Source organism: Microtus ochrogaster (genome assembly GCF_000317375.1).
Source record: "Microtus ochrogaster isolate Prairie Vole_2 chromosome 14 unlocalized genomic scaffold, MicOch1.0 chr14_random_2, whole genome shotgun sequence".
Taxonomy (NCBI): Eukaryota; Metazoa; Chordata; class Mammalia; order Rodentia; family Cricetidae; genus Microtus; species Microtus ochrogaster.
The window spans coordinates 13,355,845-13,367,475 of NW_004949097.1; the positions used below are offsets into that span (position 1 = coordinate 13,355,845).

Below are 11,631 nucleotides of genomic sequence, written 5' to 3' on the forward strand. Positions count from 1 at the left end.
AGAACATACAGACATGGAACCTGTCACTGTGATAGCACGCACGCACACACACACACACACACTCAGAGCATCCAGACACAGTACCTGCCTGTCACTGTGATAGCACACACACACACACACACACACACACACACACACACACACCATACAGACATGGAACCTGTCACTGTGATAGCGCACACACACACACACACAGAGCATCCAGACACGGAACCTGCCTCTTACTGTGATAGTACACACACACACACACATACACACACACACACAGAACATACAGACATGGAACCTGTCACTGTGATAGCACACACACACACACACACACACACCATCCAGACACGGAACCTGCCTCTTACTGTGATAGTACACACACACATACACACACACACAGAACATACACACACACACACAGAGCATCCAGACATGGAACCTGCCTCTTACTGTGATAGTACACACACACACATACACACACACACAGAACATACAGACATGGAACCTGTCACTGTGATAACACACACACACACACACACACACACACACACACACGGCTGCCCCAAAGCCCTCTCCCATTTTTAGATTCTGTCATGTTAAACAACACTGTCACACCGTGCAAGAGGCCACTTCACACACAGTCTCTCTGCTTACCCGGCCTTTGGAACCCGTGATTTTGGGACTCCACTCTTTGGGTTTGTTTACTGTTTATCTTTCCCATACTTTTATACATGGATACAAATAGCAGCAATTTGGAATTTGGAATCTCATTGTTAAAAGAATTTATGGAGTCAGCCAACAAACACGTATGCAGCTCTTCTGTTTCTCTTTTGCAAAACGCACTGTGTATGGTAAATGTATGGTGATTATCCTCACAGGACCAAGTCAGTACGAGCGCAGCGGATGGTCCCTGGGACTGCAGTGCCCCATAGATCTCAGCTAAATGCCTGCAGAACAGAGGACCAGCCTAACTCCTACGGCACAGTAACAGCCTCTGTCTGCTTTGTGTTGTTTGCATTTGCTAAGGGAAATTATCAACATGGAGAATACCTCGGACAGACCAGACGAAAAAGACAAAGTTTCTGAAAACCTACAGACTGATGCCCTTCACAAGATGAACTTTAAAATATGGGTAAGCCAAGCTGGGCCTGATGATAGATTTAATCCCAGCCCGTGGGAGGTGAAGATGGGAGGGAGAGAGATCAAGGTCAGCCTTGGGTACCGTAGACCCAAAGCACAAGCAGAGGGAAGAGAAAAAGGAGAAAGACAGACACAAACGTCACAGCAGGGGAAGACACGACCTCGCCTGTGTCTCAGGAGGAAAAACATACCCAAGGCTTTCCTCCCCGTTTCCTCCCATACGCGTGACCCTGAAACCAAGAGCTGGGGATGGCACTGTTTCCCACTCTGCTGTCTACACACGGGCGTCTTCCTAGCTCACACACACACACACACACACACACACACACACACACACACCATACAGACATAGAACCTGTCACTGTGATAGCGCGCGCACACACACGCACACACACACAGAACATACAGACATGGAACCTGTCACTGTGATAGCGCGCACACACACACACACTCACACACACACACATACACACACTCTCACACACACACACACACTCACACACACACACACACGCTATGCATCGTTTTTGTCCGTGAGAATCAATTACAACTGGCATAGGTCACTTTAGAGCGTATGTGATATGTAAAATCGTCCCCTGCTTGTGGAATGTCTTCCGGTTCACTCAGCCTTGGTTCCGTCTCCCAGGCATCCCCTCTGCTCCCACTTCTGGTGTCTCTGGGCTAGCACTGGCTGTGGCTGCCTCTCTGAAGTGGCTGTCCCCTTCCCGCTGGATGTAGGAGCTGCCCAGATCATCCATGATGACCTCATTGCAAGCTCTTTTAACTCGGTGACAAAGTCTACAAAGATGTTTGTCCTAATAAGGGGGCATGTGCAGTGTTAGGACATGGCCACATGTTCTTGGTGCCAGCAGTTAACTTGTGATACATGAACTCTGAGGAGCCACCTGTATGGAGACTGAGAACATTTCCAGCCTGCCTGTGTCCCCTCAAGCCGACTTGAGGATTCAGACTTTGCTTTCTGACAAGTGCTGAGGTGTTTGCCTGTGGCCTCGGCTGGGGTCTGAGCAGGGATCTTGGGGAGGAACAACTCTCTTCTGCCCACCCCAAGCTTTCCCTCTTTTCAGTTTAAAATTTGTTTTATTGAAGCAAAGGAGTTTAGCTTAAAGCTTCCTCAAAGAGCTGTTTTATAGTATATTTTTAAAAAGAGTGTTCTAAGGTAAGATACTATAACTTTTTGGTCATTTTTTGCATGTATAGAGTTAAAATGCCAGAGAATAACTTTAATATATTTTTTAAACAAAGAAAAAAGAAGAGAGAGAAACAGGAAGAAAGGAATTTATGGACTAAACACAATAGAGTGGGCTATTTCTCTCAAACTCTTTGCCATGAACAGGTAGACACACGAAACACGGCTCAGCCATGTTCTTACAGCTGCTCCTTCACACAGCTGGGCTTCCACGGCGTCTCCTCTGTCTTTGCGTGGATAAATAGATGCCCTTTACTAAGACAGTTAAAAGTAGGACAAACATAACAGTTTGTCCCTGTCGCCTTCAGAAAGCCTCTCCAAAAATAAAGATTTTCTTCTGGTATCCAAAATACTGTCATCACATCCAGAGAGATCAGCAGTTTAACACATAAAGGAGTCTAATGCTCTCATTCTCCCGGTACTCCAGCTCTCGACTATGCCTCAAATGTTTTCAGAGCTCCATCATTGTCAAGGATTTATGCATGTGTTTTATGTGTACATGTGTTTTCCCTGCATGTGTGTCTGTGCACCATGTATGCTTCCAGTGCATACATGCTTCAGAGACCAGTGGAGGTGTCACACTCCCTGGGACTGGAGTCTCAGGTGGTTGTGAGCTGGGAGCTGTATTCTCCTCTACCATTGGAACAAGATCTATTTGCCACGCACTCAGTTTTCGCAGCTCAGTGGACTGTCTTTTTTTAAAAATATTTATTTATTATTTATACAATAGTCTTATCTGTGTGTATGCCGAAGGCCAGAAGAGAGCACCAGACCTTATTGCAGATGGTTGTGAGCCACCATGTGGTTGCTGGGAATTGAACTCAGGACCTTTGGAAGAACAGGCAATGCTCTTAACCACTGAGCCATCTCTCCAGCCCCCAGTGGGCTGTCTTAATCTGAAACATTTGTACTTTGCCTTTTTGTGGTATCGAAAAAATACTACCGTTTGTTTTGTTTTGCTGGGCTCTTGTGATGTCGTCCAGGCTGGCTACAAATCACTATGTGGCCTAGGTTGGCCCAGGACTTACCGTGTAAGCCAGGCGGGCCTCGTATTCCTGGTAGTCTCCCAGGCTCCTGAGGGCCAGGGGTATAGAAGTGCACCCTTGCCTATCTGGTGTTGAGTTTTTGAAGAGCTATGTTGTTTGAGTCAAGTTTCGGGGTTCACGACTGGGTGTGTTTCTACTGTTTCACCCTGAAAACATTTTTTTCTGAGAGGCGGGTACTGCAAATCCTTTGTCTCGCTATCTCGTCAATGCTCCCGGGAAGGCGGGGACCCCCATCTCATCCACGCCCCTTGGAAGGCGGGGCTTCCGACAGGCTGTGTCAGGTAGGGCTGCAGGAGCCAGGATCTCTCACGATTATCATTTGTTCTTACTTCATCATCTCTGCAGGAGGGATTGCAGCAGGAATTTAAGCACAGCCAGGACCCACCGAGCAGTCAGGATGAGCAAAAAGTCACGCTTGCCTGTGAAGATCCTCAAGGGTCACTGTCGCAGTGTTTGGAGAAGAGCTCCCCTGCATTGTAAGTTTTGACACAACCCGGTAGGGAGAGCTGAGCGATGTGGGGGGGAGGGGACAGGACGACACGACAGTGAAGTTTAGTAAGGAATTCAGAGAGAGCCTGATGAACCGTGTCCACATGCATGGGGACTGGCTGACCCTGACCAGCAAGACCGAAGAGTCAGCCAGCCCTGGGCTGAAGATGCTGGCACAGTCGTCAGGTCTTCTGAGTGTCTTTGGATTTGGAGCTTAGATTTGACACACATCTCAAAGGTCTCAGACAACTGTTTATATATGAAAATCATTCAATCATAATTAAAAAGCTGTTATTAAGGCCATGTGTGTCACCACCTGTTGTCACCTCTTCTCCCTGCCACTATCCTGACCCAATATCTAACATTCATTACGTACAAGGAGATTTCAAATATATTTATTTTTAGGGCTGGGGCAATAGCTCAGTGGTAGAGTCCTTTCTTAGCATGTGGGAGGTCCTGGGTTCAATCCCTAGCATTGAGGAAAATGCATAAAAGTATTTTTTTTAAAGTTTACATATGAGCCAGGTGGTGGTAGTGCACACCTTTAATCCCAGCACTAGGAAGGCAGAGGCAGGCGGATCTCTGTGAGTTCTAGACCAGCCTAGTCTATAGAGCAAGTTTCAAAACAGGCTCCAAAGCTATACACAGAAACCTTGTCTCAAAAAACACAAAATTAAACCAAAGTCTGCATGTGAATGCTTTGCTGCATCATGCATGTATGTACACTGCATATATGCACACTGCATGTATGCACACTGCATGTGTGCCTGAGGGAGTCAGAAGAGATTGTTGGATCCTCTGACCCTGAAGTTATGGATGGTTGTGAACGACCATACATGTGCGCTGGGAATGAAACCCTGGTCCTATGCAAAAGCAACAAGCCCTTGAAACCAACTGGGCCAATTCTCCAGCCCCACATAAAACCTTAAGGGCTGGGCATGTAGCTCCATGGCAGAGTGCTTACTTTGTGTGAGGCCCTGGGTTTGATTCTCAATAGCACACATATATACGTTTGCGTGATTATTTGCTTTATCAAGACTTTTAAAGACCTGTTTACACAGATAAATAAATGGCCACCATTTCAGTGCTAGGAAACACATACACAAATCAACCTGTCAGTCCAAGGAAGAGCATTTGGAGCTGCGTGAAGTGTTTCCCATGTGCTAGCTTCCGGTGATGAAGATTCTGTTTCCGCAGGACCCCAGAGAGCTCGGTCTTCAAGCTGAGCTGCTGGAACGCAAAGATGGGTGTAGAAATGAAAGAGCTTGCCGCAGACCACGTCGACTGGCTGGGGAGGATCAATGGCATCATACAGAAGATAAACAGCACAGAAAGCACAGTGAAAAGGTAAATGCTGGGCACTGGGATTGGCAGGAAGACAGCGAGACGTCTCATGGCTTTAGAGCTCAGAACGTTGTGGATGCTTCGGTGAGGCCTGGGGCAGGAAGCAAAGCCTCATGGCTGGAAGTCAACATCACAGGCTCACACCAGAGCTCTCTGAGTCCATCTCAATGGTTTCTCCTACACACTTCTTATTTAAAACTGAGTTATTTACCAAAGGGATGCACACAGGTACCCAGTGGGTGCGCTCTCTCTCTCTCTCTCTCTCTCTCTCTCTCTCTCTCTCTCTCTTTCTCTTTCAACTTATTTTTCATCATTTTTACCTATGTGTGCACATGCAATTGGGTACAAGCATGTAAGCACAGGTGCCCAGGAGGCCAGAAACGTCATATCCCCTGGAGTCTGAGTTATAGGCATCTATAAGCAGCCATGTGGATGCCAAGAAATGAAGCTGTTCTTCTGCAGAAGCAGTATGGACTCTAACTACTGGGCCATCTCTCCTGTACCCTGTAGGGTTTCAAGTGGCCCAGGTTAACCTCAACCTCTTTGTGTATCTGAGCTCTGAGCATAATTTTGAACTAATACTCCTGCCTCTGCCTCATATGGAATTGTTGACAGAGGTTTCTGTCCCGCCCAGTTCCATAGCTATTCAGCCCCAAAGAAACACACAGAGGTCTACATTAACCATAAGCTGGTTGGCCTAGTAGCTCAGCTTCTTATTAACTCTTTACATCTTAAATAAACCCATAATTCTTGTCTGTGTCAGCCACATGGCTTGGTACCTTTACAGGCGAGGCAGTCACATCTTGCTTCCTCTGTGTCTGGATGAGGACTGCAGACTCAGCCTTTCCTTTTCCCAGAATTCTCCCATTCTGGTCCCCCCCACACACCTATACTTCCTGCTTGCCTACTGGCCAATCAGCATTTTATTAAAGCAATGCAAGTGACAAGTTTTTAGAGTAGAAGAGCATTGTCCCACAGCTTGGAATGTGCTACTGCAGCCTGTAGCATGCTGGGGTCTAAATCCAGGTCTTGATGAAAGCCAGGTAAGCCCTCAACTAACTGAGCTGTCCCTGCATTAGAGAGACTGGGTTTGATTCCTGATGGGCCATTTATTGGGTGAGGTAATCAACCTTTTTAAGGGCTTGCCTTTCCTCATGCATAAAAAAATTACTAATAGTTATCCTCATCACTGACTTATTGTGAGTGTTCAATTGTGAGGCTGTCACATAATCAATGATTGACAAGCAGAAGCTCCTCCTATTGGAAACAAGTGTCTGAAGCCTTGAATGTCCCTACCATGTTCGCACCTCTTTCCTAGCACAAAGGTCCTGTGTTCCTAGCTCTCTCCTCTGGACCTGCCACAGAACATCTGCTCATACACACTCCGTCCAGATGGACCATTTATCCTCCAGAGAATTAAAAGGTATCCAGATCCCAACACTATGCATTTTCTCTTTTAAGAAATATAATTATATTACATGGCAATTACGTTTTTAATGTAAGGTCCTGAGAGTTTCACAAATGCGTATAGTTATGAAACCAGCACGGTGAGGACATTCCTTGATCCATCACAAAATTCATTATTTTCTTCTTTCCTTGTGTTTAAGATTGTGTCTCATGCAGCCTAAGCTAGCTTGGCATTCCTGATCCTTCAACCTCCACCTCCCAAGTGGGATTAGGTGTGCACCACCACACCCAACTTGTTACTGAACTGAAGGCTCTAGATAAAAGCCCAGATACCCAGTATTTGGGTTTACAAACGTCACTGTCCCACTGTCCAGACCATGGCTTCAGCTCAGTGCCTCCCCCACACACGTCCCCAGGTACAATCCCAGCACGAGAGAAACAACCCTCTTTCCTAGCTTGTGCCTTTTCTTTCCGCACCTCTAAGAGCACCTCTCGAGAAGCAGAGGTTGGCATCTCTTTACTGTGCCCTTCTATGTAGACTAGCGCTTCTGGAAAGATCAGAAATGTCTCCCATGTTGGATGACTGTTTTCTCAATCCACAGGACTTAGTCCATTTCTTCATCTGTTTGTAGCCTGATAAATGAGGTGATAACCCTGGAAAACCAGTCTGAACATCTGGAGGACGCTGATCAGGAAGCAAATATTGAGGTAAGCTGGGTTCGGACTTCTGCCTCCACCTCCCTCCTTGGGTGCCAAACAGATCATAGCCAGAGGGGAAAACGTGGCTCTGTGATAGGAGGAACCTCTCCAGGCTGCCAAGCCTCAGGACATGGCTTCTTTTGTTTGATGCTCAGAATCCTGGACTCTGCCCGGCTTCTCTCCTCCTAGGCTTCTGTCTTGATGCCCTCATGAGAACACAGGTCTTAAGGAGACCTGCGTGTTCGAATCTCAGAATCCCAGCCCTGCTAGTTCAGAGAAAACATCTAGGAAATGGAATTTGCTAACTGTGTTCTTAGAGATCAAGAGCAGACTGTGTGGCCTTTGATAACTTCCTGACGTGTTCTTGTGCTATTTCCAAACCTCCAAAGCATCCTATTTCCTTATCTCTGTGTTCTCAGAGATTCTTTTCAGAGAAAGGGTTTTTAAATTTTGATTGATGTTTATTTTTTAAATTTTTTATTGTATTTATGTACTTATTGTAGTTTGTGCATGTGTGGATGTGCGCATGTGTGTGTATGTATCCATGGAGGTTAGAAACAACTTTCCAGGTTTTCTCTTTCTACCTTGTGGGGCCCAGGGATTTAAGTCAGGTTGGTGGCAAATACTTTTACCTGCTGAGCTATATTTTGGGACAAGACTCTTCTCTTAAACATGGGTTGGTCTGGGACTCATTATGTAGACTAACCTGTAGGCAGAGTCTACCTGTCCTGTCCACTGGCTCCAAAATAAATGCATAGAGACTTAATATTTATAAATGCTTGACCAATAGCTCAGGCTTGTTACTAGCTAACTCTTACATTTTAAATTAACCCATTTCTGTTAATCTACATTCTGCCACATGGTGTTATCTCTCTTTTCATACTGCACCTCCCGTATCCTTGTCATGTCTGGCTGGAGATTCCTCTGACTCTGCCCTTCTTCCCAGTGCCCTTAGTCTGGTTTTCCCGCCTAACCTGACCCTGCCCAGCTATCTGCCAGTCAGCTTCTTTACTAATCCAATCACAGCGACATACTACTCACACAGTACTACTCACACAGTATAAAAGAATATTCCACACTCATCTTGACGACCTTTTGTGCTGACCTTGAACTCTCAGCGAGCCAGCGGCTTCAGTCTCCCCAGGGCTGTGTTTACAGCCGTGAGCTCCCACACTTGGGGAGATTTATATTTTAAGGGGGGAGCTTGAGAAAACAGAAAAGGATAAGGCTTATATGAAACTCTGCCGGAGCAACACAATTTTGTGTGCATGCTAAATGCAAAGCCCGCCACATGCCACATATGAGCGTAATACCCAGAAGCAGGTCAGATGCCCACCGGTTGATAGATAAACCATCATCTTGTGTGCATAAGGGAACACCACCCTGAAATAAAAAGGAACAAATTCCTGATTCTCCTAGCAGCATGTGTGACCTTAGACACAGTCGGCTATTTGAAAGATGCCAGCTCAGATGGGCACAGACTTCACAATCCATTTATTAACAAAAATCCAAAACTATGGGGACAGAAGATAGGCAGGCAGAGGGAAGAGGGAAGGGAGGAGGCAGTTAAGAAATGACCCTGGCAGAGGATGGGGAGTCCAACCTCACCTACTTGATAGTGCAACCCCTTAATAGACCATGTGACTTGGAGGCTGGTGATAAGCAAATGTGGTACCAAAGGAGGGTGAGCATACACCCCCAGATGTGACCACGCACTGCTGAAGTTGCCACAGCTCAGGATGACCAGTGCTCCTGCTACTTGTTGGACCAGCGCAATGCCTAGCGAGGGTCACTTGCAGAGGGTGTGGTCAATCATAACTTTTAAACAAAGTTTTGTGTGTGTGTGTGTCTGCATGTGTGTCCCAGGCGCTCACAGAGGCCCGAAGAGGGCATCAGATCCCCTGGAGCCTCAGTTACAGGCAGGTGTGAGCCGCTGTGCAGGTGTGAGCCGCTGTGCAGATGTGAGCCACTGTGCAGGTGTGAGCCGCTGTGCGGATGTGAGCCACTGTGCAGGTGTGAGCCATCATGCAGGTGCCAGGGATAAAGAACAGCCAGGTTTTAACCACTGGGTCCTCTCTCCAGAGCCATCAATTGTATCTTACTGACATGACTCAGTGCTGGCTTTTATAAATCAGCATATTACGAGGGGAAAATAGCTATGAAATCGGAAGCTTGTTGACCATGCGTGTGTTTCTCCTAAGAATTAATTGTCTTACTCCAGTTCTGTTTGTCATTCCTTCTAATGTGTCCTAGGAGAAGATCATAGAAATTAGAAAGCAGTTAAAAGAAGTGAACGTCAGACTGGCCCAGGTAGGAGACGTCTTTATAAACGAGGAGGAAAAACGCCCTTGAGAGCATAGACTTTCAACTCAAAGGAAGGGTCCTCAGAAGTACTCCTCGTTTTCAGAGGAAAAATCCTGGGGTACCAAGATGAAGTGTCTCGGTAGGAGAACTTCTGTGAGACGTGTGTCAGCCATCTAGGTCCAATACGTAGCTGCACACACACAGAGACACAGACACACAGGCATAGACACAGACACAGATACACACAGACATAGACACACATACATATATACACACACATGTATATATACACAGATGCACACATAAACACAGCGACACAGATACACACACCTACACAGACACACACACATAGACACAAGCACAGATATATACACAGACACACACACACAGATACACAGACACACAGGCATAGACACAGACACAGATAAACACAGACATAGACACACAGACACACATACGTGTATACACACACGTGTATATATACACCGATGCACACACATGCATATACACACAGAGATACACACATAAACACTGCGGCACAGATACACATACCTACACAGACACACACACATAGACACAAACACAGAGATACACACACACAAACTGACATAAACACACAGGTATACACACATAAACATAGACACACAAATACGCACATGCATACACACAGACACACATTCATGTATACACACAAACACATACATGTATACATACACAGATATATACACATGCATACACAGAGACACACACATATATAAACACAGAGACAGATACACACACCTACACAGACATATAGACACACAGACACACACATACAGACACATACACATGTACAGACACATACACGCAGACATACAAACATGCTTGCATAGACAAAGTGACTCACCTACACTTCCAGATAAAAAGCATCGCTCTCGGGCCAGAGAGAACCCAGTGGGTTGAGCGACTTGCCGCCAAACCTCGCGATTTGAGCTTGACCCTGGAATCCGCATGGTGAAAGGAGAGGAGGCTGCTACGTATTGTCCCCTGACCCCAAGACACGTTCCGCGACACAAGTACCACCTGCTACAAATGAGCAAATGTGATAAAAAGTGAAAAAAATGTAAAAGTTCACTTTTGCTCTCCCGTTCCCATTCCCGTCAACATCACAGAAGTATCACGTAACATATGTAAATGCTTTTTCTTCTAACAAAAGTAATACATACTTATTCCAGCAATTACAACAATATGAAACTAAGCCAGATGAAAATGAAACATAGTTGGATGTAGTGCACACACCTGTAATCCCAGCACTTGGGGGTCGGGGGGAGGCAAAGGCAGGCGGATCTCTATGAACTCGTGGCCAGCCTGGTCTACAGAATGAGTCACAGGACAGCCAGGGCTAGGTAAAGAGACCTTGTGTCAAATAAACAAACAAAACCAAAAACAAGAACCTGGCTCCTTCAAAGACAATCACTAGAAACACTTTTTGTGTGTCTGTGTTTTTCTAAATGTCACATTTATTTACACACTGAATAATGTTGTCATCAGATACACCTGTCTAGAACTTGGTTTTTCACAGGTCACTTTTCCCTATGATTTTCTGTGCCAGTGAGATGTCAATTTTGGTTACTGCTGTAGCTTGAGACTGATGTCTGAGTTTATTAGTTCTGTTTCCTTGGACGGTTGGGATTTTGTGCTTGAGTGTTTACCACGAGAAACCGAGCTGTGTGTGTTTACCACGAGAAACCAAGCTGTGTGTGCATTTTTACCACGAGACACCGAGCTGTGCGTGAGTGTTTACCACGAGAAACCGAGCTGTGCCTTGAGTGTCTACTACAAGAAACCGAGCTGTGCACGAGTGTTTGCCACGAGACACCAAGCTGTGTGCTAGTGTTTACCACAAGAAACCGAGCTGTGTGTGTGTTTTCCATGAGAAACCGAGCTGTGCCTGAGTGTTTGCCTCGAGAAACCCAGCTGTGCCTGAGTGTTTGCCACGAGAAACCGAGCTGTGCCTGAGTGTTTGCC

At 46.1% G+C, this 11,631-nt stretch overlaps 1 protein-coding gene across 1 annotated transcript in view; it reads left to right on the forward strand.

Annotated features, from left to right (window-relative positions):
- Positions 1-11,631, forward strand: part of Smco2 (single-pass membrane protein with coiled-coil domains 2) — a 27,426-nt gene that overhangs the window by 7,043 nt on the left and 8,752 nt on the right. The window contains exons 2-6 of the mRNA XM_013352777.1: positions 1,015-1,120; positions 3,727-3,857; positions 5,068-5,217; positions 7,254-7,329; positions 9,574-9,630. Of these exons, the coding sequence (XP_013208231.1) occupies positions 1,028-1,120; positions 3,727-3,857; positions 5,068-5,217; positions 7,254-7,329; positions 9,574-9,630 (507 nt within the window). The 5' untranslated portion in view covers positions 1,015-1,027. The remainder of the gene's footprint in view (positions 1-1,014; positions 1,121-3,726; positions 3,858-5,067; positions 5,218-7,253; positions 7,330-9,573; positions 9,631-11,631) is intronic.